The sequence below is a fragment of the Astatotilapia calliptera genome, chromosome 3, assembly GCF_964374335.1.
Source record: "Astatotilapia calliptera chromosome 3, fAstCal68.1, whole genome shotgun sequence".
Lineage (NCBI taxonomy): Eukaryota > Metazoa > Chordata > Actinopteri > Cichliformes > Cichlidae > Astatotilapia > Astatotilapia calliptera.
Window position 1 is genome coordinate 6,194,952 of NC_137424.1, and position 26,591 is coordinate 6,221,542.

Here is a 26,591-nt window from a genome sequence, read left to right on the forward strand (position 1 = left end):
TGTCTGAGGTGGAACAGCAGCAGTGGGGGTGGGTGAGTCTGCAGCCGATGTTGCAGACTGCCTCATGGCTGAATCAAATCTGTTGAAGAAATGATTCAGTTCATTTGCCCATCTCACATCCCTCCCAGGCAGAGAGTTCTGCTGTTTGTGGCCCGAGATGGTTCTGAGGCCTCTCCAGACTTCACCAACGTTGTTTTGCTGAAGCTGGTTCTCCATCTTCTGCCTATAGCTGTCCTTCCCATTCCTTATCAGTCCCCTCAACTCTCTCTGCACCCTTTTCAACTCCTCTTTGTCTTTGGATTTGAAGGCCCCCCTCTTCTGCTTGAGGACAGCTTTAATTTCTGGGGTAATCCAAGGTTTGTTGTTGGAAAAACACCGTACAGTCCTGGTAGGTACGGTGTTATCCACACAGAAATTAATATAGTCAGTAATGCATGTAGTAAGGCTGTCGATGTCCTCTCCGTGGTCGTCACAGATCACCTCCCACACAGTCGACTCAAAACAATCCTTAAGAGCCTCCTCGCTCTCCTCCGACCATCTCTGCACTGTGCGGGTGGCTGGTAGATCCCTGCGCACTAAGGGCTCATACACAGGGACAAGGTGCACCAGGTTGTGGTCAGATTTGCCCAGTGGAGGGAGAGGTGATGAACTGTATGCCTCTTCTGCATTGGCATACAGTAAGTCCAGTGTTTTATTGTCTCTGGTTGGGCAGGTCACATACTGGGTGAAGGTGGGCAGTGTGGAGTCCAGTGAGGCATGATTGAAGTCCCCTGATATTATGAGAAGGGCTCTCGGTGATTGTGTTTGCAGTCTGCTGACCACAGAGTGGAGAGAGTCACAGGCTGCATCCGCGTTGGCCGAGGGGGGGACATATGCTGTTATTGCGATAACATGCGAGAACTCCCGGGGCAGAGAGTACGGACGCATGCTAACGGCTAACAGCTCAATGTCTCTGCTGCAGAGTTGTTCTTTCACAGTGATGTGCCCAGGGTTACACCATCTGTCGCTCACAAACACTGTCAGTCCCCCTCCTTTCCTCTTACCGCTCTCTCTCGTCCTGTCCGCTCGCAGCATCTGAAATCCCGGTAGTGTCACGCTCGTGTCCGGAGTTAGCGGTGTTAGCCACGACTCCGTTAGCATCATGATGCTACATTGTCGGTACTCCCTCTGTGACCAGGTTAGCAACGTGAGCTCATCCATCTTATTGGGCAAAGATCTTACGTTTCCAATGATTACAGAAGGAAGAGATGGTCGATAACGTCTCCTTCTCGGGCGACGGCGCTCCTTCCCAGCACGACACCCCCGTCTTTTCCTCCTCAGCTCGCTGGGAATGTCGGGTCTGTCCGCCGACAGTACCGCTGCAGGACGCAGCGCTAACAGCTGATCCTTACTGTAAACAAAGGATCCCTGCTCTGGGTCCCCAGACACGCGGGAAAAAGTAGAAATAAACTAAGAAAAACGACCAGAACTAGCACAAAACGGTAGAACATGGTTGCAGAGTCTAATTACTGATACGTTAGTTATAAAAAATTACGAGAAGAAAAAGATAAGAAAGAAAGAAACTCAGAATGAGCAGAGCTGCTGTAACAGGCTGCCGCACACGGGGGGCGCCGGATAAGTGATGGATGGAGGGAATTTTACTTCAGCCACAGAAATCCTAAACAGGAAGGAGGAGCAGAGTTACAGTGGATCACTATCCAGCAGGGAAACAAGGTTTATTTCAATTTCTTGCCCATGAGTGACATTTACTGAGTGGGAAAATTAGGGAGACGACACCATCAGATCCCGAGCCCTCCATGTGTTAATCAAGAGACGGCTGCTGTGCTACATCCATAAATAATGAATAAATTAGGAGCTAAAGCTGAAAGGACAGTTTATTTGTACCATCTTCACGTGAACACATTCAAGAACATCACAGATGAAGAAACATTAAAAACTTCCACACTACATAAAGCAAGAAAAATAGTTTTTCTTTCAGGTGGTTTCAGAAAAACAGAAACATCAAACATCTCCAAGACTCTCTTTGAAAGAACTAAAAACCTTTGTTCTCATGGTCCAATCATGAGTGAACTCCCCGATGAAGCCTTGTGTGCTAAAACATGTCAGAGTTTTAAAGGTTAAACATGAGTTTCCAAAACGTTTTGCTGGAGAACAATGAACTATTTGACTGAGTTTCAATCATTTACAGACGAGCAAAACCAGGACAGAGAAAAAAGGACAAAACTGACTCAGTAAAACAACAGAAAAGAAGATCCCATGTAGATCTGTATTATGTAGAAGTTCAGCCCAGCAACCAGTTCAGTTCAACACAAATGATTCTATCTGAACTCTGTGGAGCCTGATCTCAAGCTTTTTGAGTCTGACACAGAAACCAGAGGATCTTTCTGTGTCTTCAGATTCACTGTGATCCAGTGATGGGAGTGATTTCAGCCCTGAGTGATCACGCTGATGTTTGCACAGAGCAGACAATGAGGTGAATGTTTGGGCACATTGGTAACAGTGAAACAGTTTATTAGTAACGTGGGATCGTTTGTGTGCAGAGTATGAACTGAGATTCCTGAAGCTCTTGTCACACTGGTCACAGCTGTAGTTTCCTTCCATGTGTGTACGTTCATGAATGTTACGATTACCTGAATGTGAGAAGCTTCTCTCACAGTGTCTGCACTTGTGTGGTTTCTCCCCTGTGTGGACTCGTTTGTGTGATTTAAGCTCGCCTGCAGTGGTGAAGGATGACCCACACTGATCACAGAGGTGCTTTTTAACCCCACTGTGAATCAGTTCATGTTTTTTTAAATCACTTGGTGTGGTGAAGCTTCTCCCACATTCTTTGCAGTATTTCAGTTTGTCTCCAGTGTGTCTACGTTGATGTGTTTTAAGGGCAGCTTGCCGACTGAAAGTTTTTCCACAGAGGTCACAATGAAAGTCTTTCCCACCACCACAGTGATGACAGGGTTGAGAACTGGATCCATCTGTGTCGCTCTGCTTCTAAACAAAGACACAAAGACAGTGTAAGTCAGTCCTTCAACATTTGTATCCTGAACGTCGCCTGAAATAAAGAGCATCTCTGCAGACGTCCAACTACATTTGACTGTTTCAGTTAACACACTCAGTTTACTGGGCTGCAATAACTACAATACTACCACCATAATACTACAGTAATACTAAAATCATAACTGAAAGGAAAATCTGAATAATCACTCAGAGCTGCTTTTCCATGCAGTAGAATTGCTAACATGCTAACACAGTTTAATGAGCAGAGTTGTTCCAAACAGTCAGGCTAAAATGACAAGATAACAATATAAATACATACCTCACAGTAGCTGCACTTGTAGAGTCTCTTTCTGGTGTGGATCTGTTGGTGTCGTCTCAGGTGACGTGGAGTTTTAAAAGTCTTCTCACACAGGTCACATTGATAAGGTCTGTCCTCAGTGTGGGTAAATATGTGTTGTTGTAAGTGTGTGTGAGTTATAAACTGTTTGCCACACTGTTCACAGCAGTACACATCATGTCTGGTGTGAATGCGTAGGTGTTTATTTCGGCTCCCTCTCTGGCTGAAAGTTTTTCCACAGATGTCACAGCTGTATGGCTTAATTCCAGAGTGGGTAACTAGATGCTTCTGTAAGTGGCTACTGTGAGTAAAAGCTCTGCCACACTGATCACAGCTGTACGCTTTAACTCCACTGTGGATGAGTTGGTGTTGTTTTAGGGAACGCTTCAAGGAAAAAGACTTTCCACACAAGTCACAGCTGAACGGTCTCTCTCCAGTGTGAATGACCTGATGCTGTTTTAGTGAAGCCCTCACAGTAAACTCCATCCCACACTCGTCACAGCTGTATGCCTTAATTCCAGAGTGGGTAACTAGATGCTTCTGTAAGTGGCTACTGTGAGTAAAAGCTCTGCCACACTGATCACAGCTGTACGCTTTAACTCCACTGTGGATGAGTTGGTGTTGTTTTAGGGAACGCTTCAAGGAAAAAGACTTTCCACACAAGTCACAGCTGAACGGTCTCTCTCCAGTGTGAATGACCTGATGCTGTTTTAGTGAAGCCCTCACAGTAAACTCCATCCCACACTCGTCACAGCTGTATGCCTTAATTCCAGAGTGGGTAACTAGATGACTCTGTAAGTGGCTACTTTGAGTAAAAGCTCTGCCACACTGATCACAGCTGTATGGCTTAATTCCAGAGTGGGTAACTAGATGTTTCTGTAAGTTGCTACTGTCAGTAAAAGCTCTGCCACACTGATCACAGCTGTACGCTTTAACTCCACTGTGGATGAGTTGGTGTTTTTTTAGGGAACCCTTGAAGGAAAAAGACTTTCCACACAAGTCACAGCTGAACGGTCTCTCTCCAGTGTGGATGACCTGATGCTGTTTTAGTTTAGCCCTCACAGTAAAACCCTTCCCACACTCGTCACAGGTGTGTTTTTTCTCTCCCTTTCTTCTGTGAGGTTTGTCGGCCTCCTGAGAGCGCTGACTTCTGGCTCCATGTTGGTCCTGCAGTGACAGAGATACAAACAGAGGCAGTGAGTGAAATGCAGTCGTGGAACAAACTCAACCTTCAAACTCCATTAACACTAGTTTTAAACCTGAAGGTGGAGCGTGGCACCAAACACCTTAAAGGTCTCTTATCCCCACCTGCTGGTAGTTCTAACACATTACATCCAACCTGCTGTTAAAGATAATTCATGACTGTTCAAACACTAAAATCATGCCCATCCCTCCTGATTGTACACACACACACACACAATTTTATAATTTAGATTATTTTGTTGTTTCCTATTACATATTTCTATAATTTGTATAGATTTATACAGAATTATTCAGTGATAATAAATCCTATGTTTGTTTATTCTAAAGGAACCCCGTTAGCTTCCACAACAGATGTTGCTCGTCTTCCGTCAAATACTCACATAAAATATTACACAATAAAGTGGATTCAAGATATCCACATAATTTCACTCTTACATCCACAGTGAGGTTTCACAATTGTTCAAATATAAGCAATCAATAATAATAATAATAATAATATCAATAACATTGAGGCACATTACACAAATTTCAAAAACAAATCATGTCTTACAATATTTACAACAACTAAAAGCTCTGTAAATCGGCTTTTAAGTGTTCATTGAAGTTTTGAATAATTCTCTAATTTTTTAAGGCAACTTATTCCACTTAAAAGTTGCTCTAAATGTAACAGTTTTACAAAACGTTACTTTTAACTCGAGCATTTACTAAATTGCAGCTTGTTGAAAACTGTGTAATATGATGATGTATTTCATCTGGATACTGCAGCTGAGCAGAATAAATGTGGTGTGTTTAACAGAATTGCTTTCTTTAGAACTACAAGTAAGCCATAGAATATTTTAGCCTGTACAGGAAGCCAAGAAAGGTTATTATGCATTTTATCAATATTAGTATAGTATGAACATCTTCACACTAATCTGGACGCCTTATTCTGGACTAACTGAAGTCTGTTAAGATCTGTCTTATTAGCTGCTGACCAAATGATTGAACAATACTCCAGATGAGACATTACTAGTGCATTAATGACATCTTTCATAATGAAGAAGTGATACACAAAGAGCATTTCATAGCCATAGCTATGCCTTGTCGGCAGAGTTATGTGACATTAGTGATGTTTGTACTTTCAGCGTTAACTTGGTTTTAAAGCCTTTAAAATATACGCCGTTCAATAGTCGACCTTAATCTGACAGAGAATGTGATGATTTTGTGGATAATTAAAGTCAGTCATATATCCACAAACACAACAGGCTGAAAGTCAGTGATGCTGCTCGGTTTGCAGTCCTGAACATCACGGCACAAGCAGGATTCACTGCACTGTTAATGTTAGCTGTGTTATATTGCTGCCTCTGTTCGGTGGTGTCGAGCCAAACGCACTTTAACGTGTGTTTGAACGAGCTGACGGTTCACTCGTTAAGCTGAAAGAAAGATGCTTTAATCACAGCAGCCACACATGTGTCCACTGCACCATCTGGAACTCTTCTTGTTTACACTCGTAATAACACAAACACTAAATCCTGCTTCTCTGGTGTTGTTGTGTAGCAGTGTGTACACCTGAGACTGCCACCCGTCTGTCTGTCCTGCACTCTCTCTCTGTTTCTTTCTCTCTGATTGTGGAATAAAAGTATGAACATGTGTTTATAAGTTACACTTGTGTTTGAATCCTGCAGCTTATCACACATTTGATTTCCATGTGTGACGACTGCAAGTGTCCAGAGTGAGGACAGACTGAGGGACCCACTGCTGCACATCATCTGTGAGGCTTTGCAGCCCTGATGATCCACCAGGACAAACTCAGCAGTGTGTGAGGAAGAGGAGGAGGAAGAGCCAGCAGCTGCTGACAGATGGAGGGAATAGACAGACTGTTCCCTGTTTGTGAAGGACTGCTAGGAAAGTTTAACATAACTGTCTGTGCTGAATCAGTCTTATTAGGTAATGTTCAAATAATGTGATCATCCCAGTGTTTTCAGTGTGGGAGAAAGTACTCAGGGCCTTCAAGTTACACACTATGAAAGGCAGCAACAAGTTTAATGTTCAGAAACCTAAAGTCTGTATCAGCAGCAGGATGGAGCTAAAAATAAATGTTGGTTTCAGTTCTTTGAAGCTTTGAGTGTTTTGGATCAGTAGCTGCTGTCTTTGTTGCATCATATTGCTGTAACTGTTTATATGCTTTATATATTCTGAGCTAAGTTGATCTATAGTGTTACATCATATTCTATAAGGATGTTATGTGTTTGTAGACTTTCTGCCCAGTTTGACCCATTTAGCAGAAGTCAGCCTGTTTAAGGCTCTGATATCTATTCTGTGTGACTTACAGCAGTTATGACATGGTCTGATTTTCTCACCCAATAAAGGAATATTTCATATATCAGTCTACTCTTCATTCTATCAGACACAGTTATCACAGCTCCTACATTTGCTTTTTACACATATATGTAAGCATTGAGCCACATTTAGTACCAACATATTACAAGAACAATATTTGTCTCTTATATATGATACATCTGTATACACACTGTCACAGATACTTATCTGTGAGTGAAGTGATTAATATGATAACTATAATATTGGCCATATTATATTTACACTGACTTTAGTCTCATGAACAACATCAGCTAATTGTTATTTACAGCTAATCTTAAACGACTGTTCAGCACAGAAATGAAGCCCAACAATCATGTTTCACAGTCCTGTGGTCTCAGCCTCAGATACTCATCAAATCACACAGAGCTCATGTAGAAACAAATGAACTAAATATGTTCTCCTTCATTTCTGTCAAACAAAGCTGTATGAAACGTTTCCAGCTGTTAGTATCATGGTTGCTAGGCAACCTGGGCAGCGCGACGGAGGCTAGACGTCCCATTTCACGAGCCTACGAGCCTCGCACTTCGGCCTTAGCGGTCTTTGAGTACGCGGCCCTTGAGGACTTTAAAGCTGCAGAACCTGAATCGGGATACAGCCATGATGATCTCCAGCCTCGTGCTCGCCAACATTCTCACCTGAGTTAAGAAGACGATCACTGAAATGGTCTCAGCAGGTCCTTTGATGATAGCAATGTAATGCAGTGGTAAGGCTTTTTGGGGATTAAGTTCGTTTTCATGGCAAAGAAGGACGATGCAGTTCATCTGATCACTCCTCATAACATTCTGGAGTGCAGGCAAAATGCTATTATAAAAACTTAAGCAGCAACTTCTCCAGGTTCCAATATTTATGCAATTCTCAAACCTTTTGGCCACGACTGTATAACCTCTTCTGAAGTTTAGTGGATATTATACATGGTTATGCTCAGGATGTGTCGGCCAGTTTCCACTGGAAACGCCTTTTGGTTAAACTGTCAGCGAGGAATTTGCATTTGCACTGTTACATTTTTATATAACTTTAATGCACATAAACAACAGCTGCTTGTTTCAGTGAAAATACATTGATGGGTTTTTAATAAAGTTGTTGTGGAGATTAATTTGTTATCATATGTTACCTTATATATGAGATCAAAGTAGTTGCATTATAATATGGTATGTAGTTTTAGTTTGCATTAGACCTCTGACTTAGAAGAGTGTGAAAATCATTAGATCTGTTGGATTGACCTGTATTATGTTGAATGTCTTACATTGTTTCAAAGGAGTTGTTAGGATAATGGATGTTATTTTAATCTCACTGATATCATTTACATGCACTGTTATTAGTTCATTATTACTTCATTAGTCTGCATCAGTTTATCAGCAATATATCATTGTATCATTCATCATATCATTCTTAGTAAATCGGCTACAAGGTAATTCTCCACCAGCTTACTTTCTCTCTGCTTAAACTGTTGCAACATCACCACTCCACTCGAGCTGGACTGTTACATTCAGTTATGCACGTAGTCAGGCCTCACTAACGTGCACATATATACAGACTTATGAAAGACACGCACGTTCCCTCACATAAACACTTATTAACAAAGGGAGGTCGTCTCAGGACATCCTCTCTAGTGGACTCACAGTTTCACAAAATGCACAACAGATCACACACTTGTTTTTCTCTAAAAGTACCATCTGATGTCTATATAAGGAAGACTTTTGGGATTGTGGGGACTTGATATCATTTCCAGTAAGGTCTGTGTGACGTCATCATGAATAATATAAAAGATATGGAGAGCCGCCGCCCGGCGGAGATCTGTGGCTGTACGCTTGTCTTCCCATGCTTCTGTCTTAGAAGTGTGTAATAAAGATCACTATTCTGGCATCTACTGAGACCATGCAGTCGTTTGTCTTCTCCTCAAAACTCGAATCATGACATTCTTGGTGCCGAAACACCGGTTTGAGGGGGAGACTAATAATGGACCTTGGCTGACGGTCTAGTGGTGTCAGACGGACGGCCAGGAGCTCGACTGAGTGATGGGCCCCGAAATAGGAGAGGTAAGCACCGCCTGTTGAGTGATGTCCAAAGGTGCTGAATTGGAAATTGAGTTAAATTAAATGTTCACTCAGTGGGGCTTCTGGTCTGTCCGGGGTGATTTTGGGGTAATTAGTGTTAAAGGCAGGGAATAGTGAACTGAGTAAATGTATTGCTGTTTATTTTGAGAGTGAACTGTTGAGTTAAGAGGTTATGTGTTTAAGTCTATACGGTTTAAAAGGTTTAAATGTGGGTTGACTGGGAATGCCAGCCAGTCAATCGGTAGTGTAGGGGATTTGATCCAATCGATTAGCAGAGACGCGGTCTTGGGCTTCAGATAAATGAAACTGGATGGCAGGGGTCCAACAGTGAGGCTTTTAAAACAAGTAAATTCGTTTAGGACTGAGAGCGCGGCTCTCTAAGAATGCAGTTGTCCAGCAGGTGGCGCTGACCCCTAATCGCGGACGCGTGGTTAGGTTCTAGCCTGGAGTGACCTTCCACGGAGATTCGGACGCCCGTTAACAGGTCAGGTAATCTACGAGTGATTGCCTTCTACTGCATTGATTGATTGACAGAGTCGGACTCGGCTGTATCCTGTTAACATTGGGGCTTGGGAACTTTAAGTAAAGCCAAAAGCGTGATCTGGGATAGTTCACGCGGCTGGTGGAGGTCCCGGTTTTTCCTGGTGGGGAAGCAGTTATAAATTACTAGGACTTAGGAATCTGACCGTTTTCAAGGCGGCGTACTTGAAACGTGTAATTGATCAGTAAGGGCGCGGCCCTGGGCTTAGAGGCTTTTTAAATTACTCAAAAGTTTAGGAACACCGCTAGAGACATAAACGAGATAAGTGGTTCTGGCATGCGGTGTGTTTATGTCTATACGGGCCCGTATGTAAATAGAATGTAAATTACTTGTGTGCGTGTGTGTGAATAAAGTGTAAATTAGTGTATAAACTGTCATCTTGTTAAATCTGAAACTGCCTGTTGAAAAAAGGAAAACTCTTTTCTCTTTTCTGTTCTCCCTCTGAGAAGGGATTTTGTGTGTGTATGTGTGCTGGAGGGATAAAAAAAAAAAAAAAAAAAGAGAAGAGTAGAGAAACTCTCTGTGTTGGAGGAAAAAAGGTTGGGGCTGTGTGTGTGTGACAGGAAGTGTGCATGCCCATATCCGGTTGTTCAGTGATGACGCGACGAATCCTACTTCCGGGTCTAAAGTAGTCTGCGTTTAATATGGCTTTTGTGTTGTTAACATGTTTAATGTTTTGTATTTTCTTCTATTTGATCTCAAAAAGCTCCTAAAACAGTCAGTGATCACTGTTGACCTCCCTCGGCTTTTATTACCGCTAATCATTTATTTAAGCTCAGTTTTTAAAACCTTAGGATGTAACTACAGCCCAGCCCATGCAGCAGTATATGAATGACTAACCTCGTATTGTGGATGGATTATCTCAGTTGTTCTCCTGGCTGAAGTTTGGTCCTTTTACAGCATCCTGCCATGCGATTACATTTGTTCCTGACCACCGAGAACACTCACGGTAACTTTTATCGAGTGGAAAAAAAAGTTAGCTTGTTTATATTATGCTAACGTAGCTGTGTCGCTAGCGGTCACGCAGCACATCATTATATACCAGCTAGCCCAACTTCAGTAACCCTACAAACGTTACTGCTGTTTAGTTTTCTGTCTTCATTTATGCTGGAAGTAATAACAGAGCTGTACGTTTTAATTTGTTTCCAAAACCCCGCAGTCAGGACATGCTATATTGTATTTAGATAGAAGCTAGCGAGCTAACTCCCTGCTAACTTCTAACTCCGTTAAATGTCATAAATTCCGTTTTCATGGATGCCTGGATGTTAAACTCAATTGTTACACCTGGGAGAGCAGAACGCTGATCATTTTATTAAAGATGAAAGACTTTAGACAGTTTTTCAACTCTCAGTAATGCCACAGTGATCGTTTGATATATGGACCTGCAGCGGAGTTTAGACCCAGACACGGCTAGTGACGTCAGACTGAACAACCGGATAAGAGTTAAGCTCTAGGCAGATAGGAAAAAAGGAAAAGTGTCTCTCTCTCTCTCTCTCTCTCTCTCTCTCTCTCTGTCTCAAGCAGCTGCAAGAAGGGGGGCCTGTAACCCCGCATTGAGTGTGTGTATGTGCACAGAGAGAGAAGGAGAGAAAGGGGGGCCAGCGTGCGTCCATTTAATATTAAAGGAAAAAGTGCAAAACTGTTTTTTCTCTGTTTCTTTGGGGGTTGAATGGGCTTGAGGCCATGGAGACTTTAAGGAAAGAAATGAAATGATATTAATTGTATGTTTTAGTGTGTTAATACAGGTTACAGATAAATAAAGGTGGACTTCTCTCAACCTGGAATTTTGAGTACGGCGCCAAAACCAGTAGAGTAGTATAATTGGGAGAAAACAGGCCAGATTTTGGCTTAAAATTTTACAGCTTGACCTGGCACTTGTCCCTATCCTGAGAAGAAGTACAAAAGGACAATTAATCTCCTGATGAAGACCAATAGAACATCGTGAACTTGAGAAGAATTTACAAGCAGCCGAAAATAGTGCAACTGAACTGTTAACCAAACTGACATGCACTCTGAGTTACAGGCTGGACAGTTGAACGGTGGGAAAGCACTGGACACTGATTGTCAGATTTGCCATGCTTGGAGTAATCGTGAAAGAGACGATTGAAAGCATCAACAGAGAAGAAGAAACCACGTGATGGAAATGCACGGTGGACTGTAGGCTGGCTGGGATTTAATCCAGAAGGAAATACTGAAGAGAAACGGAGAGGTCACGGACTGTGCTGGAGAATTCTGGACCACAAAAGGACATTGAGAGAAGAGGACGGGAACCAGTGGAGAGGTGAAGCTTGACTGCGAAAATACAGGGTATAATTAGATTGAAATGAAAGCCTGAACTCATGATGGTGTTTAGAGATGTCCACTAGAAAACTAAAAGAGGTAAACTGAAGAAGATAAAATAAAGAAAGAAAATAACTGACAATTAAATGAGTGAATGGAAAACACACATACACAAAGTGTTACATGTGAAATTATACTCTTATAAAGAATCAGAAGTGAGATAGTTTTGAATGAAGAAATCAGTGAAACGATGCATGAATTCACTCTGAATATAACATATAGAGGCAATGAAGAAAGCAGCTTACACTCACTGAACATTAACAAAAACATATAGGAGAAGCAACGAAGACCTGCTTACACTTATGAACTTGACATAAGCTGGTATTTCTGGCCAGAGGGGGAAACGGGTAGCTTAAGTACTCATGATGATAATAAAATGTCTCAGTTATGTTTTTTCAGGTGGAAAATAAACAGACCTGGATCAATTCTCCACGTGCAGCGGTCGGGAGGAAAAACCTATAGGTTAACTTGACTGGATATGTTAAGGCAAGTTTCTGGTTGAATTGTTCACAGCGCCATGTCTCGATGAAACCTGACAAGTGGGCCCTAACTTCTGGCTGAGGACCAGGAATGCTGTTAATAAGGTGGGAACTTAAAATTTGGGTTAGCAAATTGGGGGAAGAAAACTGACGGCTCAAGTGGAGAAATGTGTAGGAGTCTGACAGACTGCAAGAGCAACACATGCAAATTCACATATATAAGCAGAAAATGCATTAACCTCATAAGGACAAGCATAACGATTAATGCATAAACATTAATTAAACCTGGCTAAGAACACAAACATACGCAAGGAAGAAACAGCTTACATACGTGTGCACGTACAAGCAGGGTTAAAGCAGCGACACTTAACATACACCTGTTTTTAAAAGGATATTGTTTATCCACTACTGACAAATAAACTCTCTGGGGTGCAGAACAACAACTTAATTTGGAAAGAAAAAGACATTGGTCTGATGATTAAGTGAGGACACGACAAATTTAGTGGTTAAAAGGGTCGAATTGGGACATGTTTTTGTTGATTGTTTAAGACAAATGACTACTGAATGATAGAAAATTCCTTTTTAGGTTTCTAAACAGGATCTTAAGAATTTTAACACGTACCTGTGTTGTCCTGCCAACTTGGGGGGTTATGAGTTGATTATAGGGTGAGAAAAAACAAAAAGGGGGGAGAGGAGGCCCCGTTGTTTCTCCCCTCTCCGAATAACACAGCCAACACAACATCATTTTCCTGTTCGCCTGTTTTTGTTTTTTCTTTATGAAAAGCCGAGGCTGACCTGGACTCCTACCCTCCCCTCTACCATCGTTGCCCTTTCCGCTACCATCTTTGACCCACAACAACGACCGGAAAATGTCAACAGTGCTGCAGGAATGCGATCTCATGCAGCAGAGACGGAGAGCACTAAACCTAAAGCCCGTTTCACTACACGGGGGAAATTCCCAGACTGCGTCAGCTGACAGAGCTGTGACGAGACGCACATGGAGCTAGGAGGAAAAGGGAGGGTGAGCAAAAGAATGCTGACCTCTGAGAAGAACCGAACAGCAGAGCTGCAGAAGGCCGTGGAGCAAAGTAAGGACAACATAAATAGACTCTGATCTGACGTGGAAGGAAAAGACTCTGAGGTTTTTGCCCTCAGTAAGAGCTTAAGGTATCAGAAGCAGAAACTGAGCATGGCTCCAGAGGAGCTGGCTGCTAATTGAACCCATCAGTCAGACTTGGAGTCCCACATACAGGACTTGAAATCAGGCGGCAGCTACAGAAGCAAAAGGGTCAAGTTACAAGGAGAAGATGCAGGCAGCTGCAACAACGGATGCAAACAGACCCAAAGAGGAGGGCAGGACCCCAGGGCATGCTTCAGGCCGCTGGTTTACCCAAACAACAGAACAGGAAGGTGATGAACAAAACACACACTTCTGCATGCGCCGACTTGGAAAAAGAGAAACACACACATGAACACTTATGCACTCGTTGAGTGAGTGAAAATTGATACATACCCATGCACCAAAATCAAAATGTTGATTCAATTCACTAAGAAGTGACACACAATGCTCCAGCTGCTGCAATGAAGAATGCTTTATTGACAAAGGCTCAATGCTGCACACAACAAATCCAAATACAGAATCTGTTACAATAATAATAAGCCCAGAGGGCATTTGTGTGGTTTGGGGAGCAGAGTCCAGAGCAGTTTGGTTATGAAAACGATGCCCGTGCGAGATATCTGGGGCTTAAGGCCTCGACTCAATTGTTTACTGTACACTAAAAAAAGAGAAGAAGAGAAAGCTCTGTTGTTGAACACGATTGCCTGAGGTATTAAAGATCTGTACTAAATTCTGGTTTCCAGTGTGTGAAAAGTCACGCAGTGCCAGTCTTAGAGCTAGGTTGAGTGATGATTCTAAATTAGTGTAAGTAAATCATTGTAGACCCGTTCAAGTTTCATGATAACTAGGATCTAGACTTTGTTGAACCCTAGGCAATTTGAACAGGTAAAATCTGAGTGACCAAGTAGCAGTTGAATGAAAGTTATTGAATGAGTGTTGGGGTAAACTGCCAGAGTTAAGAGCACTAAAACATTTCAAGAGCTCAAATTACATAATATGGAAATGGTTCTATTTTGTTGCACGAACGCAAAATATATAGGTTTATGAATATGAAAAGGTTGAGGTGGTGTTGATTTGACTCTGTGTAGGTTTAGGTTGGTATTTTTACTGATAGGAGGAATATTCAGTGACAAGTCCTAAGACCCGGGCATCTGCATTTTTGTTTTTGTTATCTTTCATTTTATTTTGTTCTATATTTTGAACAGTGCACTGATTTTGGTTTGTGAATCTTTTCTTTAAGCAGATCTGCACATCGGAAATTACAAGCATTACACGTCGGCGAGAAAATTGTTGTAAGTGAGTTTCTCCGCATTGAAATGGGTTCTGGAGGAAACACTTATGGGGACAATTAGAAACGAGAGTCCCTGTCTAAAAAAGGATTCAGCGAGGTAATCCGATCTCAAGTTCTTGTTTTTCTTTTTGAAATGAGCTCATTTTGCTGAGGGCGGAAATCTAAATGCGGCGATGGTTTCCACTATCAGCAAAGAAAGAAAGAATGGATGGAAATAAAAACAAACGGACTGACTGGTAAAAGATAACAAGACTTGACCATGACTCAAGGTTAACCTCCACCTAGATAGGATAAAAGGGTGGATGAATTTATGTGTTTCTTTCTACAGGAGCAGAAGGAGGACAGCGACATCTGAGGTTGCATGACAATTTAACTTTAACTTTCTGTGTATGTGAAATTGTGTGTACACACTTGCGCAGCGTTAACACTCTCTTTTTAAGTTGACAAGTGGTTGATGCTTGCCAATAAGTTTTTTATTACAGGATTTCTGGGCTGATGTGTGAAGAAACGGTGTTTTAGGTTAGGAGTTGGTGATGCCATTACACTGTATTCTTGGGAGGGTGTTGGATAAGACACATCCTGTCTTGAAAACTGTGATGTTTTTTACAGGAAATCTTTTATAGCATCTCTGGGAGGTAGATGGCTGACCGCGGTCAATGTGCTGCTAATGTTTGCTTTGCTTTGTTAAGAATGCGTGAGGAGAAAACAGACAAGTGACATGAAAACAAAGAATAATAATAAAACAAATAACAAATTTGGGGACAGTTTGACATAGAGCTCACTAACTGGCCAATTAGGGGGCTCTTGGAGTAACATTGCCCAAAGGGTGAATAAAACAAATTGCGGCAATAATAGTGATTTAATGATTGGAGAAAACCGGAACATGATACTTGTCTGTTGTGCTGAATCTCTTATTACTCTTATGATTTGCAGGTGGTTGTAAATAAGCTGTTTGATTTAACAGGTTTGCTTTTTAGCTGAATTGGGAGTTAAAGGAGCTTAACAGGTAACTGCTGACTAATGTTTTACACAGGGTTACAGGTTGGTGGGAGAGTGTTTTAGAGAGGATGTGTAGTGTTCTTGTGCAGTTTGCAGTGGGGAGATTGCAAAATACAACTAGAACAATTAATTGAGACTAATTAAAACTAACCTGACACTGAGGAGGTTCTATATAAGGAAGAATTAAAACAGGTATAAAGTGCATTTGATCTTTAATTGCAGGTGTGACCATGAAGATTTTTGGTACGTATTGCAGGTTGTTGCTCATTATAGAATTGTGCTCAGGTTCATAAAGGCAAAAGCTATATAGGGGGTCTATGATTTGGTTTGTGTTTTAATAATTTAGGTATGGCAAAATTAAAGGTTTTTAGACAATTTACGGGACCAGTGAGAAGCATAATTAGATGATCAGAAACTGAGTACTACACTTAAGTTGGAATTAAGAATGCCCAATTTGTTTGAGGTTTGTTGTTCACTTGTACACACATTGCAAATGTGCTTATAAGGAGCTGGCACTTAGTCTGTGAAGGTCAAAAGCTTCATCCGACAACGGATCGGATTGATATATTGGAGCTATTGACTTCACGTGCAGAGGGTTAAATGCATGCACGCTTACACACATAAGCATGGCATAGGATTGGAATAAACAAAGTCAACAACATTAGGATAGGAGAGCCAGCGAGGGAGAGGTGTTGGCTTTCTGTCTCTTGCAGAGAAAGGAACAGACACCAGACGGGGACATGGAGTTAGGAGGACCCCTAACAGCAGAGACAGATGTAGGAACTGCCGAGATAGCAACTGGGGTCAAGTGTCATGGCCTTGGGGCTCCTTGAGAGGATGGATCCCATAACCACAGCAATAACCAGGAAGGGGTTGGCGAAAACTAGGAACACAAGAGACCGACGAGGTTCGAGAGGCTCTTGGCAAAAAGGGGGACACGGCGGTGATAACGGACAACAAACACACAGATCTTTGTTTGAAAGTGGGGCAGAATAATCCCCAGATCTGTGTAACGACTAAAGGGTGGTCTAACCCCGGAAGTCGAAGAAAGAAGCTGAGAATCACCCGACTGGAAGATACTGGTAGCTGCACCAATAAAATAAAGGTTAAAAGCCCGTTAGACAGAGGGGCTATTCTAAGTACATTTGAAGGGTATAAGTGGTAAAAAGGGGGTGGAAAACCGGAGCACCAAAATAAAGCTGTGGGAGAATTGGGGACTGATGGGAGTGTCATCTGTAACTGCTGTCATGGGTGTAAATCTAATTTTGTTTGCATCTGAACTGCGTAAACGCAGAGGTCATCCCCCATACAGTCCACCCGTTAAAGGGGGACAGAGGGTCTCGGGACCAAGGAGATGTGGACGTTGCAACATTAGAGTGTATGATGTAAGGAATCTCTTTGAGATAAGAGATTAAAGGGGGAAATGTGGAGATTAATTTGTTATCATATGTTACCTTATATATGAGATCAAAGTAGTTGCATTATAATATGGTATGTAGTTTTAGTTTGCATTAGACCTCTGACTTAGAAGAGTGTGAAAATCATTAGATCTGTTGGATTGACCTGTATTATGTTGAATGTCTTACATTGTTTCAAAGGAGTTGTTAGGATAATGGATGTTATTTTAATCTCACTGATATCATTTACATGCACTGTTATTAGTTCATTATTATTTCATTAGTCTGCATCAGTTTATCAGCAATATATCATTGTATCATTCATCATATCATTCTTAGTAAATCGGCTACAAGGTAATTCTCCACCAGCTTACTTTCTCTCTGCTTAAACTGTTGCAACATCACCACTCCACTCGAGCTGGACTGTTACATTCAGTTATGCACGTAGTCAGGCCTCACTAACGTGCACATATATACAGACTTATGAAAGACACGCACGTTCCCTCACATACACACTTATTAACAAAGGGAGGTCGTCTCAGGACATCCTCTCTAGTGGACTCACAGTTTCACAAAATGCACAACAGATCACACACTTGTTTTTCTCTAAAAGTACCATCTGATGTCTATATAAGGAAGACTTTTGGGTTTGTGGGGACTTGATATCATTTCCAGTAAGGTCTGTGTGACGTCATCATGAATAATATAAAAGATATGGAGAGCCGCCGCCCGGCGGAGATCTGTGGCTGTACGCTTGTCTTCCCATGCTTCTGTCTTAGAAGTGTGTAATAAAGATCACTATTCTGGCATCTACTGAGACCATGCAGTCGTTTGTCTTCTCCTCAAAACTCGAATCATGACATTGTGGAGCTGTAAAGTATTTTGTCTGGTGTCAATTCTATCGTCAGCTACATCGTTATGGCAAATGTTCAAATGTATATGGTGATAAATATCTTTGGTCATATGGTCCTGCTCTGTCTGTCACCTTCTGTGTTGAGCTCATTGTTTCCTCTGTAGTGGCTGAGCTGAGTCCAAGTAGCTGAAAATGTTCCTCTGCTGCTCCGTCAGACTCTCCTCCTCCTGCTGATCAGCTGGGACACAAAACAGATCTTTGTTAGGCTCCACACTGCACTGAAGAGTCAAAGTGTCTCATATGTTCATCTGACAAGTAAAAGAACACATTTTTGTTTCCCGAGGTGGGCAACTTGTTGGAAACAACACAAAAGCTTTGAGCACTGATACCTGCCATTGCTGGCATTGAAAGATGCAACGCCAGCAATGTGGATTGTCAAGACTCAAACCAATCATCAAGCAAAGACAACAGGGATCATTTGTTTCTGTTTATTTAGCATTCACAGCATTTGTAGTTGCCTTCTGTGCAGGGGAAGTCCACGCACACTGTGTGGTACCGCCATCCGCAGAAGGTGCATTCAACCTCTGTAAGAGAAACGAGGTTGTCTGAGACTGAAATGATATTGACTAAAGAAGTGGTGATTTGTAAAACTTCACATTTTGATCCGGGACGTACTCTGCATGAAAACAAGCGCTCACTCTTCCTGCTCAACAAATGACAAGGGCGGAGCCTTATACCACGTGATACAGAAGCTGTGCCGTGTGATGCTAAAATTAGCAGGGAAACAACAACGGAGAGCACGTCAGGGATGACGAGAAAGTGACAGGAGAAAATCCGTCCCGGTCAACCACCCAAACATCAATAACGGGAACCTTATACAGCGCTTCCCTATACACGTCGAACTCCCGCAGGCACAAAGACATCACGGAGGCTATCACTTATCACCTGACCAAAGATATGGCTCCATCAACACTGTGCAAAACGAGGGATTTAGGAAAACGATCAACACCCTAGACAAACGCTACACAGTGCCGTCCCGCAACTATTTTTCTATTGTTGCACTACCTGCTCTGTACACGCAGCGTCGAGCAACGGTGGAGACGGAATTTCAAGCAGGACAACATTTTGCTGCAACAACAAAACGTGAGACATTTGTTGTTTTATGTTTATTTATTGTTATGAGAGAATCATGATCTCAATTCTAAGCCAAAAAATCGTGATTCTCATTTTATGCAAAATCGTGCAGCCCTAACATTAACACAAAACTATTGTTTCACCAGAGAAACACACATGAAGAGAGAGAGAGAGACAATAACAGCTACCAAACAGTCGTCATAATTCGTCACACAATGAGAAAAGGACAAATCAACAAGTAACAATGACTAATTAATATTAAAATCTGTAACATAATGTATTGTTTGGAGTTTAGTCTGATTGGTTCAGGATGAGCTGCCATTATCCAATCACACATCTGCTTACCTGCATCTTTTCTCTTTTTTCTAACCTGAGCACCTGATGGCTTTGAACTTTTGTTGTCCATCTTCCATTGGTTTGAATTTTGCGCTCCAGTACAAACACAAATCCCCCAACCCGAGGATCAGCACAATTAACCTAACAGACCTACACCTTAGTTCACAGATTCACTTTGTCTAAGGTTGATTTCTGGGATTTCACACAACCCAGGATTCAGATCGTGAATCCATGATGGGCTTGGATTTACATCATTATAAATGAAATGTGCTCTACTTGGAAGCAGCCGGCCCCGCCCCTTTTGACGGCTTGTGTGAGACTTTAAATCATCAAACTGTAAATTATAAATTTAAATTGTTATTGATCCTTTACCCCGAGTCCTAAAGTGTAGATTTATTTTCTTACTCTTCTTATATTTATTGTTTGTTTACTTGCACCGCTGTAACTGCAGCCTCGTCGTCTCGTCTCTCTATATGCTGGACTGTCTGTAGCGGAGATGACAATAAAGTTTACTTTGACTTCAGCAGCGCGCAGGCGCACAGAGGGCTCTCGCGCTCACTTTATAGAATGTAGAAAAAACATGGGTGCAGATTATAAGTCTGTATCATAATATCTGTTTGTTGTTTTTATTTTGTTTTGCGAGTTGTTATTAGATGCCGCTCCAGCCAGCCAGAGACTCCCCGCCGCCCCGCCCTCTCCTCCCTGTGCCGCCAGCAGCAGGCGCACCTCGCAAACGGAGGGCGCCCTTACTCCCAGCAAATGGCTGATAGAAAACCGATCGGTGCCTACGAATTTCCCAATATGCGCTGGCATGACGTCGGGGAAGCATGGGTACGACCGATTATTTTATTTTTTTCTTGCCCGTGATGCCCCCCCCCCCCCACCACGATGCATTCTATTGGTTTGCACACTTACACACACCCAGCTGTGGTTTCCTGTTTTGCTGGACTCTGGAGAGCCCCGCCTTTAACGCTCTTCTCTCACAGAGAGCAACAGAAAACTTGGAAAAACTCCAGATTGACTGAACTCAGTTCAAAGTTACCTTGACACCTTTAGATGTGAGACGTAGTGATGGTCCGCTTGAAGCTGACGCTCCGGTGCGTGTGTCAGAAAGATCAACGCGCTGCTTCAGAAGCACCGTGTCCAGGCTTGATTCGTTTGGCCAGAGTCACGTGATCAGTGACGTCTGAAGCTTCGTTTAGAACGTACCTTTTTTTAAATCAAACTTTATTGAAACACAATGAGTATACAACATACAAACAGATGAAGTTTACAAAAGAACAGAACATGAACATACAGAACCAGGAGTAAAAAACTTATGATATGAGTAGGCGAAAAAAATCAACATATAAATATTGTTCTGAGAGGCTTTTTGTTGGTTGAGTCTGAAATTGATTGTATGTACAATTCATATCCTTATAAAAAGGCAGAAATATGGTGTTTTATTAATAAACTTACATTCATGGATATAAAATAGCTAAAAGTATTAACAAATTTTTTATAAAAAAACATTTATCATTCTTCCTGGGGAACTTAAAGAAACAGAATAAAACATTTTCCCATCGTAAAGAAAACTCCCTTAAAATATGGACAATAACAAAACTGCTAAATTCTTCCAGAATCTCTGTGTAGAGGAACCAAAAGACATGTGCCACAGTTTCTGGATGATCCCCACAGAAAGTTCAATTAGTATTTATGTCTCTTTTAAATGTTACCATATAGTGACTGGCTGGGTAACATTTATGAAGAATTTTATAGGAGATTTCCTTCACCTTGTTCACAATTAGATATTTATGGGATCATCCAGACTGTCTTCCAGGTGATATCCTGGAACATGTCGGTTCCAGTAAGATATTCTATATATGGGAGAGACATGATATCTTCTTGGAATAAACTACGTATTCTCTTATTGCTGTTACCAAGTTCCTGTGAAAAGCAGATTTTTCCCACTGCTGACTCAGCTGGATCAGGGAGAGTGACTGAGGCAGATATTGAGCTGTCAGTGTTTTTATATAACATTAAAGTCCCTGAGGGTATGGCACCAAGCACCATTGAGAATTCCCCAACACTGTTTGACAAGTTTGACGAGCATCTTGACTTTTGGTCTTTGGATATTAACAGTCCTGGGTATGTGACTTCTTGTTTAACAGAAATGTTACAGAGAGCATTTGCAGTGCAGCCTTTAATTGCTAGTAATTCACATTTTTTTAGATTTCGACATAAAGCAGATGCCTCAGAGAAATCACTAATAACACTAAGGGCTGGACGGATTTGATTTGCATTCTTCAAGAAGAGTGTGGTGTCATCAGCTAGCTGGCTGATGATGAGCTCCTTATCAGCTGTGCTGATTCCTTGTATAACAGGTCAAATCTCGGGGTGGAGTCTTAATCATTTTAATTGAGCTATTGCCATTCGTGTACAAGGTTTTGATAGCTTTACAGAAAAATGCCAAATTTTTCCAAAGACTGGAAAATAAATTGATGTTCAATTGTATCAAAAGCCTTTTAAAAATCCAGGAAGAGAATGAAGCTATAGTCAGATACCAAATCAGAGTAATCAAGTAGATCTAAAACCAGTCTCATGTTCTTAGAAAGGTGTCTGTTTCTCATAAAGCCTGATTGTGTCTCATCGATAATTGTGTCCAAGAACTCTTTCATTCTGTTAGCAAGTACTAAAGCCATAATCTCATAGTCATCATTGAGCAGACAGATGGGTCTCCAATTATCAATAAGAAGTAAGTCTTTGTTTGGCTTTGGAATAAGTGTTATGAGACCCTGAGTAAGAGTAGGAGGGAGGATGTTATTCTCTACACTTCCTATGAAAAGCTGCAGTAAGAACGGAGCCAGGAGATTAGAAAATGATTCATAAAACTCTGCAGTTAAACCATCTGTGCCGGGAGATTTGTTGGCCTTAAGTGCAGAAATAGGATTACAAACGTCCTCCACAGTCAGAGGGCTGTCACAGTGACTTCTATCTTCCACAACAATAGTTTTTAGGTTTTTAATATTATTGAGAAACAGCGTTGAGACATATATATATATATATATATATATTCTACTTTTCTAAATGATTGACTATTTCAGTGGAGAACCTAAATGACACGGACCCGTGTTTGTTATTACATATCTCTATTTTGAATGTGACAAGTCTATCATTGCCTGTTATTCATAGGTATTAACAGAGTTTTTGGCCTTTTTTTCCTCTATAACAGTTAATTGACTCTTTACAGTGGCCTGCTATGGTTAATAATAACATGTTCAGTCATGAGTGAAATCAAAGCTTTTCTTCACTTTAGCATTTAACATTCCCAACAATATAATGTGATACCTTAATTAAAACACAATTTTCTTAATGCAAACATCAGTGACTCAACATTAGCAACCAAAGGGTTCAGTCTGCAGCTCACACTCATGTGAAGCTACAGCCTCCCCCTTTAGTCTCTGTCATCCTTCTGCTCCTGCAACAACAAAGCAAGACAAAACCTCCACCCTTCTTCTACAGGCTGGGTGAATTGTTGTGGACATTCACTAATCCTAAAGTCGGCACCGTTTTTGTCTCAGTATCAAGTCAGTTAAACTTTTAGTCGTCAGTCCGTCACAGTCCAGTCACATGCATACATCCACACACATTCATACCAGATATTGCTGATAATGGAGTCTCACGCGCAGCCTATTCGAGCCTCCATCACCAGCAAGATGACGTCATCATTTTAAAGGAAAACAGCTCCTTGTTTTTGGACTGGATTGACTCGCTGCAATCCTTTTAGGCTCAGGACTTCTCATGTGATCAATGTCACATATAAGTGAATTTCTCCCAAGCCCATTATAATCATGGAGAAAAACACTTTGCCACTGTTTCCAGTAAGAATATTTTATAGCGCTTTAAAGTTCAACCTCTCAGGTCTGGATTAAAGAGCTGATTTGTTAAATCGGGAACTCACAAAATACCAAAATATCACCACCGGTGGATCACACCTCTCAGATGTTCTTATCTCAGTGCACTGTAACAAAAGCACAAACAAACGCAACCAATAAAATACTAATAAAGTAACAAATACTGGGGCCCATTGCAAACATGTCCAAGCATAAAACCATCTTTCTCTCTCTTAGAGAAAGAAAACAATCCAAACCTCACTGATAAAATCAACCTAGTGTCAAGCAAAACCCAAAAATCAACCAAAACTTCACCAGAAAGTTTTCCTCCCTCCCGGGACAATATTGTGCAGGAATACAGGCACCGTAACTCCTTTTGCACTGACAAAAACATGTTGGATTTACTTGATTCAATAGTGGACACTGGTTGCACACAAAGGTTTTGCTTTGGCAGAAACTTAAACAACTGAGTTAAATCAACACAACCTTTTCATATTCAGTAAAGCTGCATGTTGTGTTCATAAAACACGATTGAAACATGTTCAGATGGAGTAAGTTGAGCTCCTGGAACATTTTAATCCTTCAATTGAAATTGAATGGGTCTACAACAACTACCATCCTCCTATCTCTATCCTGGTTGCAGCAGGGCTGGGAAATAACCCTGAAGTGATAGGTTACCAGGCAGGGTACACCCTGGACAGCTCACCAGTCTATCAGATAGAAACACACAGCCGTTTACATTCATGGATAATTTAGCCCAGGACCTTCTTACTGTGGAGCAACAGCACTAACCAGCATGCCAACAATGGAGGAAATACAGGAAAGCTATGATTTCCTGTATTTGAGGCAGAATTATTTTGTTCTTGCCCTTGACAGGTTAATCCACAATAAATAGCAACAGCATGCATGTGGTGTGTGTGTCGTTGTCTGGCTCTTATAACTCCAGTGATTTTCCTGTAGTTTGAAATCTTATGCGGTGTTGACACAATAATTTGTTGTAAACCAGGAAATTCCCAACTGTGGTAGAAAGCACAGCTTAGCCTGAGCAAATGTTCAAAGAAAAGTCGTCACTTCCTGATTTCTGCTTCACTGATAAATATTGTCACACTGGGGTTTTTGCAAATGATATCAGTGAGCACTGTGTGGCAGCTGGAGTCAGACAACTGAAGCTCCCACAATCAAGACCACAAACAGCTTTCAAAGGAGATTTGAAGCTTTTCTGGCAGCAAGCTTCATGATTTATGGGACTGGAACTGGAACAGAAACTACCTGATCACCAATGGTGAGCTGGCATGGAATTATTTTTATGACATTTTATCAAAGTTATAAATAAGCATGCCCATTAACACATAGTGAGTGAGCATGTTGTCTTCCCACGCAGTGAACAGCGGACGCTAATGTTTTTGTCACTTTTTACAGAGTCAAACTCAAAGTAAGGTCAGTGCTTCCACGCTTTAAACGCTGCACGCTCACACTCTCTCCACACTCGATAGATTATCCATTGTTCATCTGCACACAGCTGCGGTTTTAGTAACGCAGTAACGCAGCGTGCTTACGGCAAAGTAACAGTAATCTAATTACCTTTTTTGCAATAGTAATCCCTCACTTTACTCGTTTCTTGAAAAAAGTAATCGGATTACTTCCCATCTCTGGTTGGAGCTGTGCACTTGTGGGTTCCACCTTGTGTACACGTTTATCTTTGCTGTGTGTACTTGTACCTCTGAGTGGAAGCTGAACTCTTGAGTTCGAGTATCGAAGCATCAGCTGTGACGTTAAAGTCCAAACAGCTCGTTCATTTGACGTGCAAATGAACGAAGGTAACGCCGTTTTCATGTGGATGTGTCACTGAGACACTTTCCACATCCACAGCTCACAAAATGGGAAAACTATAGAAGTATAACAATGAAGAAGTTACTATGTTACGGGTCCCAAGGATGAAGACCTCGATGACAAATATGTTACCTGTAAAAGCAGGTGAAGAGCAGAGTAAGGAAGACACGATGCGTCTCTGCTTTCCTCCAGAACGTGTCTGAGGAAGCAGCGGAAGGTGGGCTCCAGTTACTGCTCCCCGAAACCCCGGAGCAAGCACCAAAGTTCCGCCCTCACTGCTTTCTAACATAAAATGAATCCCTGTTACATGGATTTTCTATCCTCTTAAAGAAACTGAAAATAAATACATATAGCAATGAAAAATGTCCCGTTACATGAGTGTTTTACACAAAATAATATTAATGTGGTCATTCCCTCACAGGGGTGCCACAACTACACTGCTGTTTTGACAGAGACACAGTGTGTTTATCTAACTTGGCTGAAGCCAAAGTTCTCCAGACAAATTCAGTCTGTTTCTGCCAAGTGTGAACTCACTGGATGAGCGCCAGATACACAGAATCAAAAAGGGATAAATTAGTTTTCTTATGCCATGTTCCCGTCACAAACTGGCTCAAGGAGAGGGGAAGCAGGAGTCCACAGATGAAATGTTCCTATAAATAAAGTGGAATTTATTCAAACTTTACCAAAACTTCAACACATCAAATACAAGCAGTTCAGCAGGGAGTGGATGTGTGTTGCATGTGCCAGGTGGATGCAGAGAGAGGCCAGGGCCACGTTCAAACCTGAACACGCTGCACAGTGTTTTGTTCCATTTGTTAGGGATGAATGAAATGCTTCCTTGAAAGGATGTGTGCAGTCACCAGTGGGCGTGGAAGCATGTGCGCCCTCATTTGGTGGGTGTGCAAGAAAAGTCATCCTGTCACACAGCAATGCCTACATAAATCACACCACTCTGCTTAAAATAATAATGTTTAGTGAAGCAGGTGAAGCAAAGGGCTGCTTTTAATAGGCTGGGAGACCCAGGTGTGCTGCTTTAGCTGCTGAGCCTCTTATGACAGAACAGCGGAGAGTGGTAAGAAGGGAGGAGGGGGTCTGGCTGTGTTTGTGAACGATAGATGGTGTAACTCTGGGCATTTCTCTATCAAAGAGACGCTATGCTGTAAGGACATTGAGCTGCTAGCGGTTAGCGTGAGACCGTACTATCTACCACGAGAGTTTACACACGTGATTATGATAGCTGTGTATGTCCCGCCCTCTGCTAACGCTGCAGCAGCCTGTGAGGTCCTGCACACTGTAACCAGCAGACTCCAAACACAGCACGCTCAGGCCCTTTTCCTGATCTCTGGGGACTTTAAAGATGATGTAACCATTTAATTATGGTTACAAAATTAATTATGTAATTAATTATGCAAAATGCAAAACGCTCAGCTGTGTCTCCAATCAAAGCTCTGTAACTTCA

The 26,591-nt window shown here is 41.7% G+C and overlaps 1 protein-coding gene across 5 annotated transcripts; it reads right to left on the minus strand.

Annotated features, from left to right (window-relative positions):
- Window positions 1–1,856: 1,856 nt before the first annotated feature.
- On the minus strand, window positions 1,857–25,359 carry LOC145424245 (uncharacterized). Of its 5 annotated transcripts, none has more exons than XM_080297393.1 (4): window positions 25,265–25,359; window positions 18,093–18,198; window positions 3,311–4,495; window positions 1,857–2,985 (listed from the first exon to the last, which is right to left on the minus strand). In XM_080297393.1, the coding sequence occupies exons 2-4, from the start codon at window positions 18,108–18,110 to the stop codon at window positions 2,299–2,301; spliced, it is 1,890 nt and encodes a 629-aa protein (XP_080153519.1). In that variant the 5' UTR covers window positions 18,111–18,198; window positions 25,265–25,359; the 3' UTR covers window positions 1,857–2,298. The 5 variants fall into 5 exon arrangements, with proteins under 5 accessions (XP_080153519.1, XP_080153534.1, XP_080153529.1 ...); XM_080297408.1 differs by having other exon boundaries at window positions 18,093–18,544; window positions 25,265–25,358; XM_080297403.1 differs by lacking the exon at window positions 25,265–25,359 and adding an exon at window positions 20,473–20,618.
- Between the last annotated feature and the right edge of the window lie 1,232 nt (window positions 25,360–26,591).

Excerpts from the sequence above, each read along its gene's own strand:
- LOC145424245 (XM_080297393.1), bottom strand. Across the intron at positions 2,986-3,310 it reads ACAAGTGCAGCTACTGTGAG|AAGCAGAGCGACACAGATGG; the intron begins GTATGTATTTAT and ends GTCTTTGTTTAG.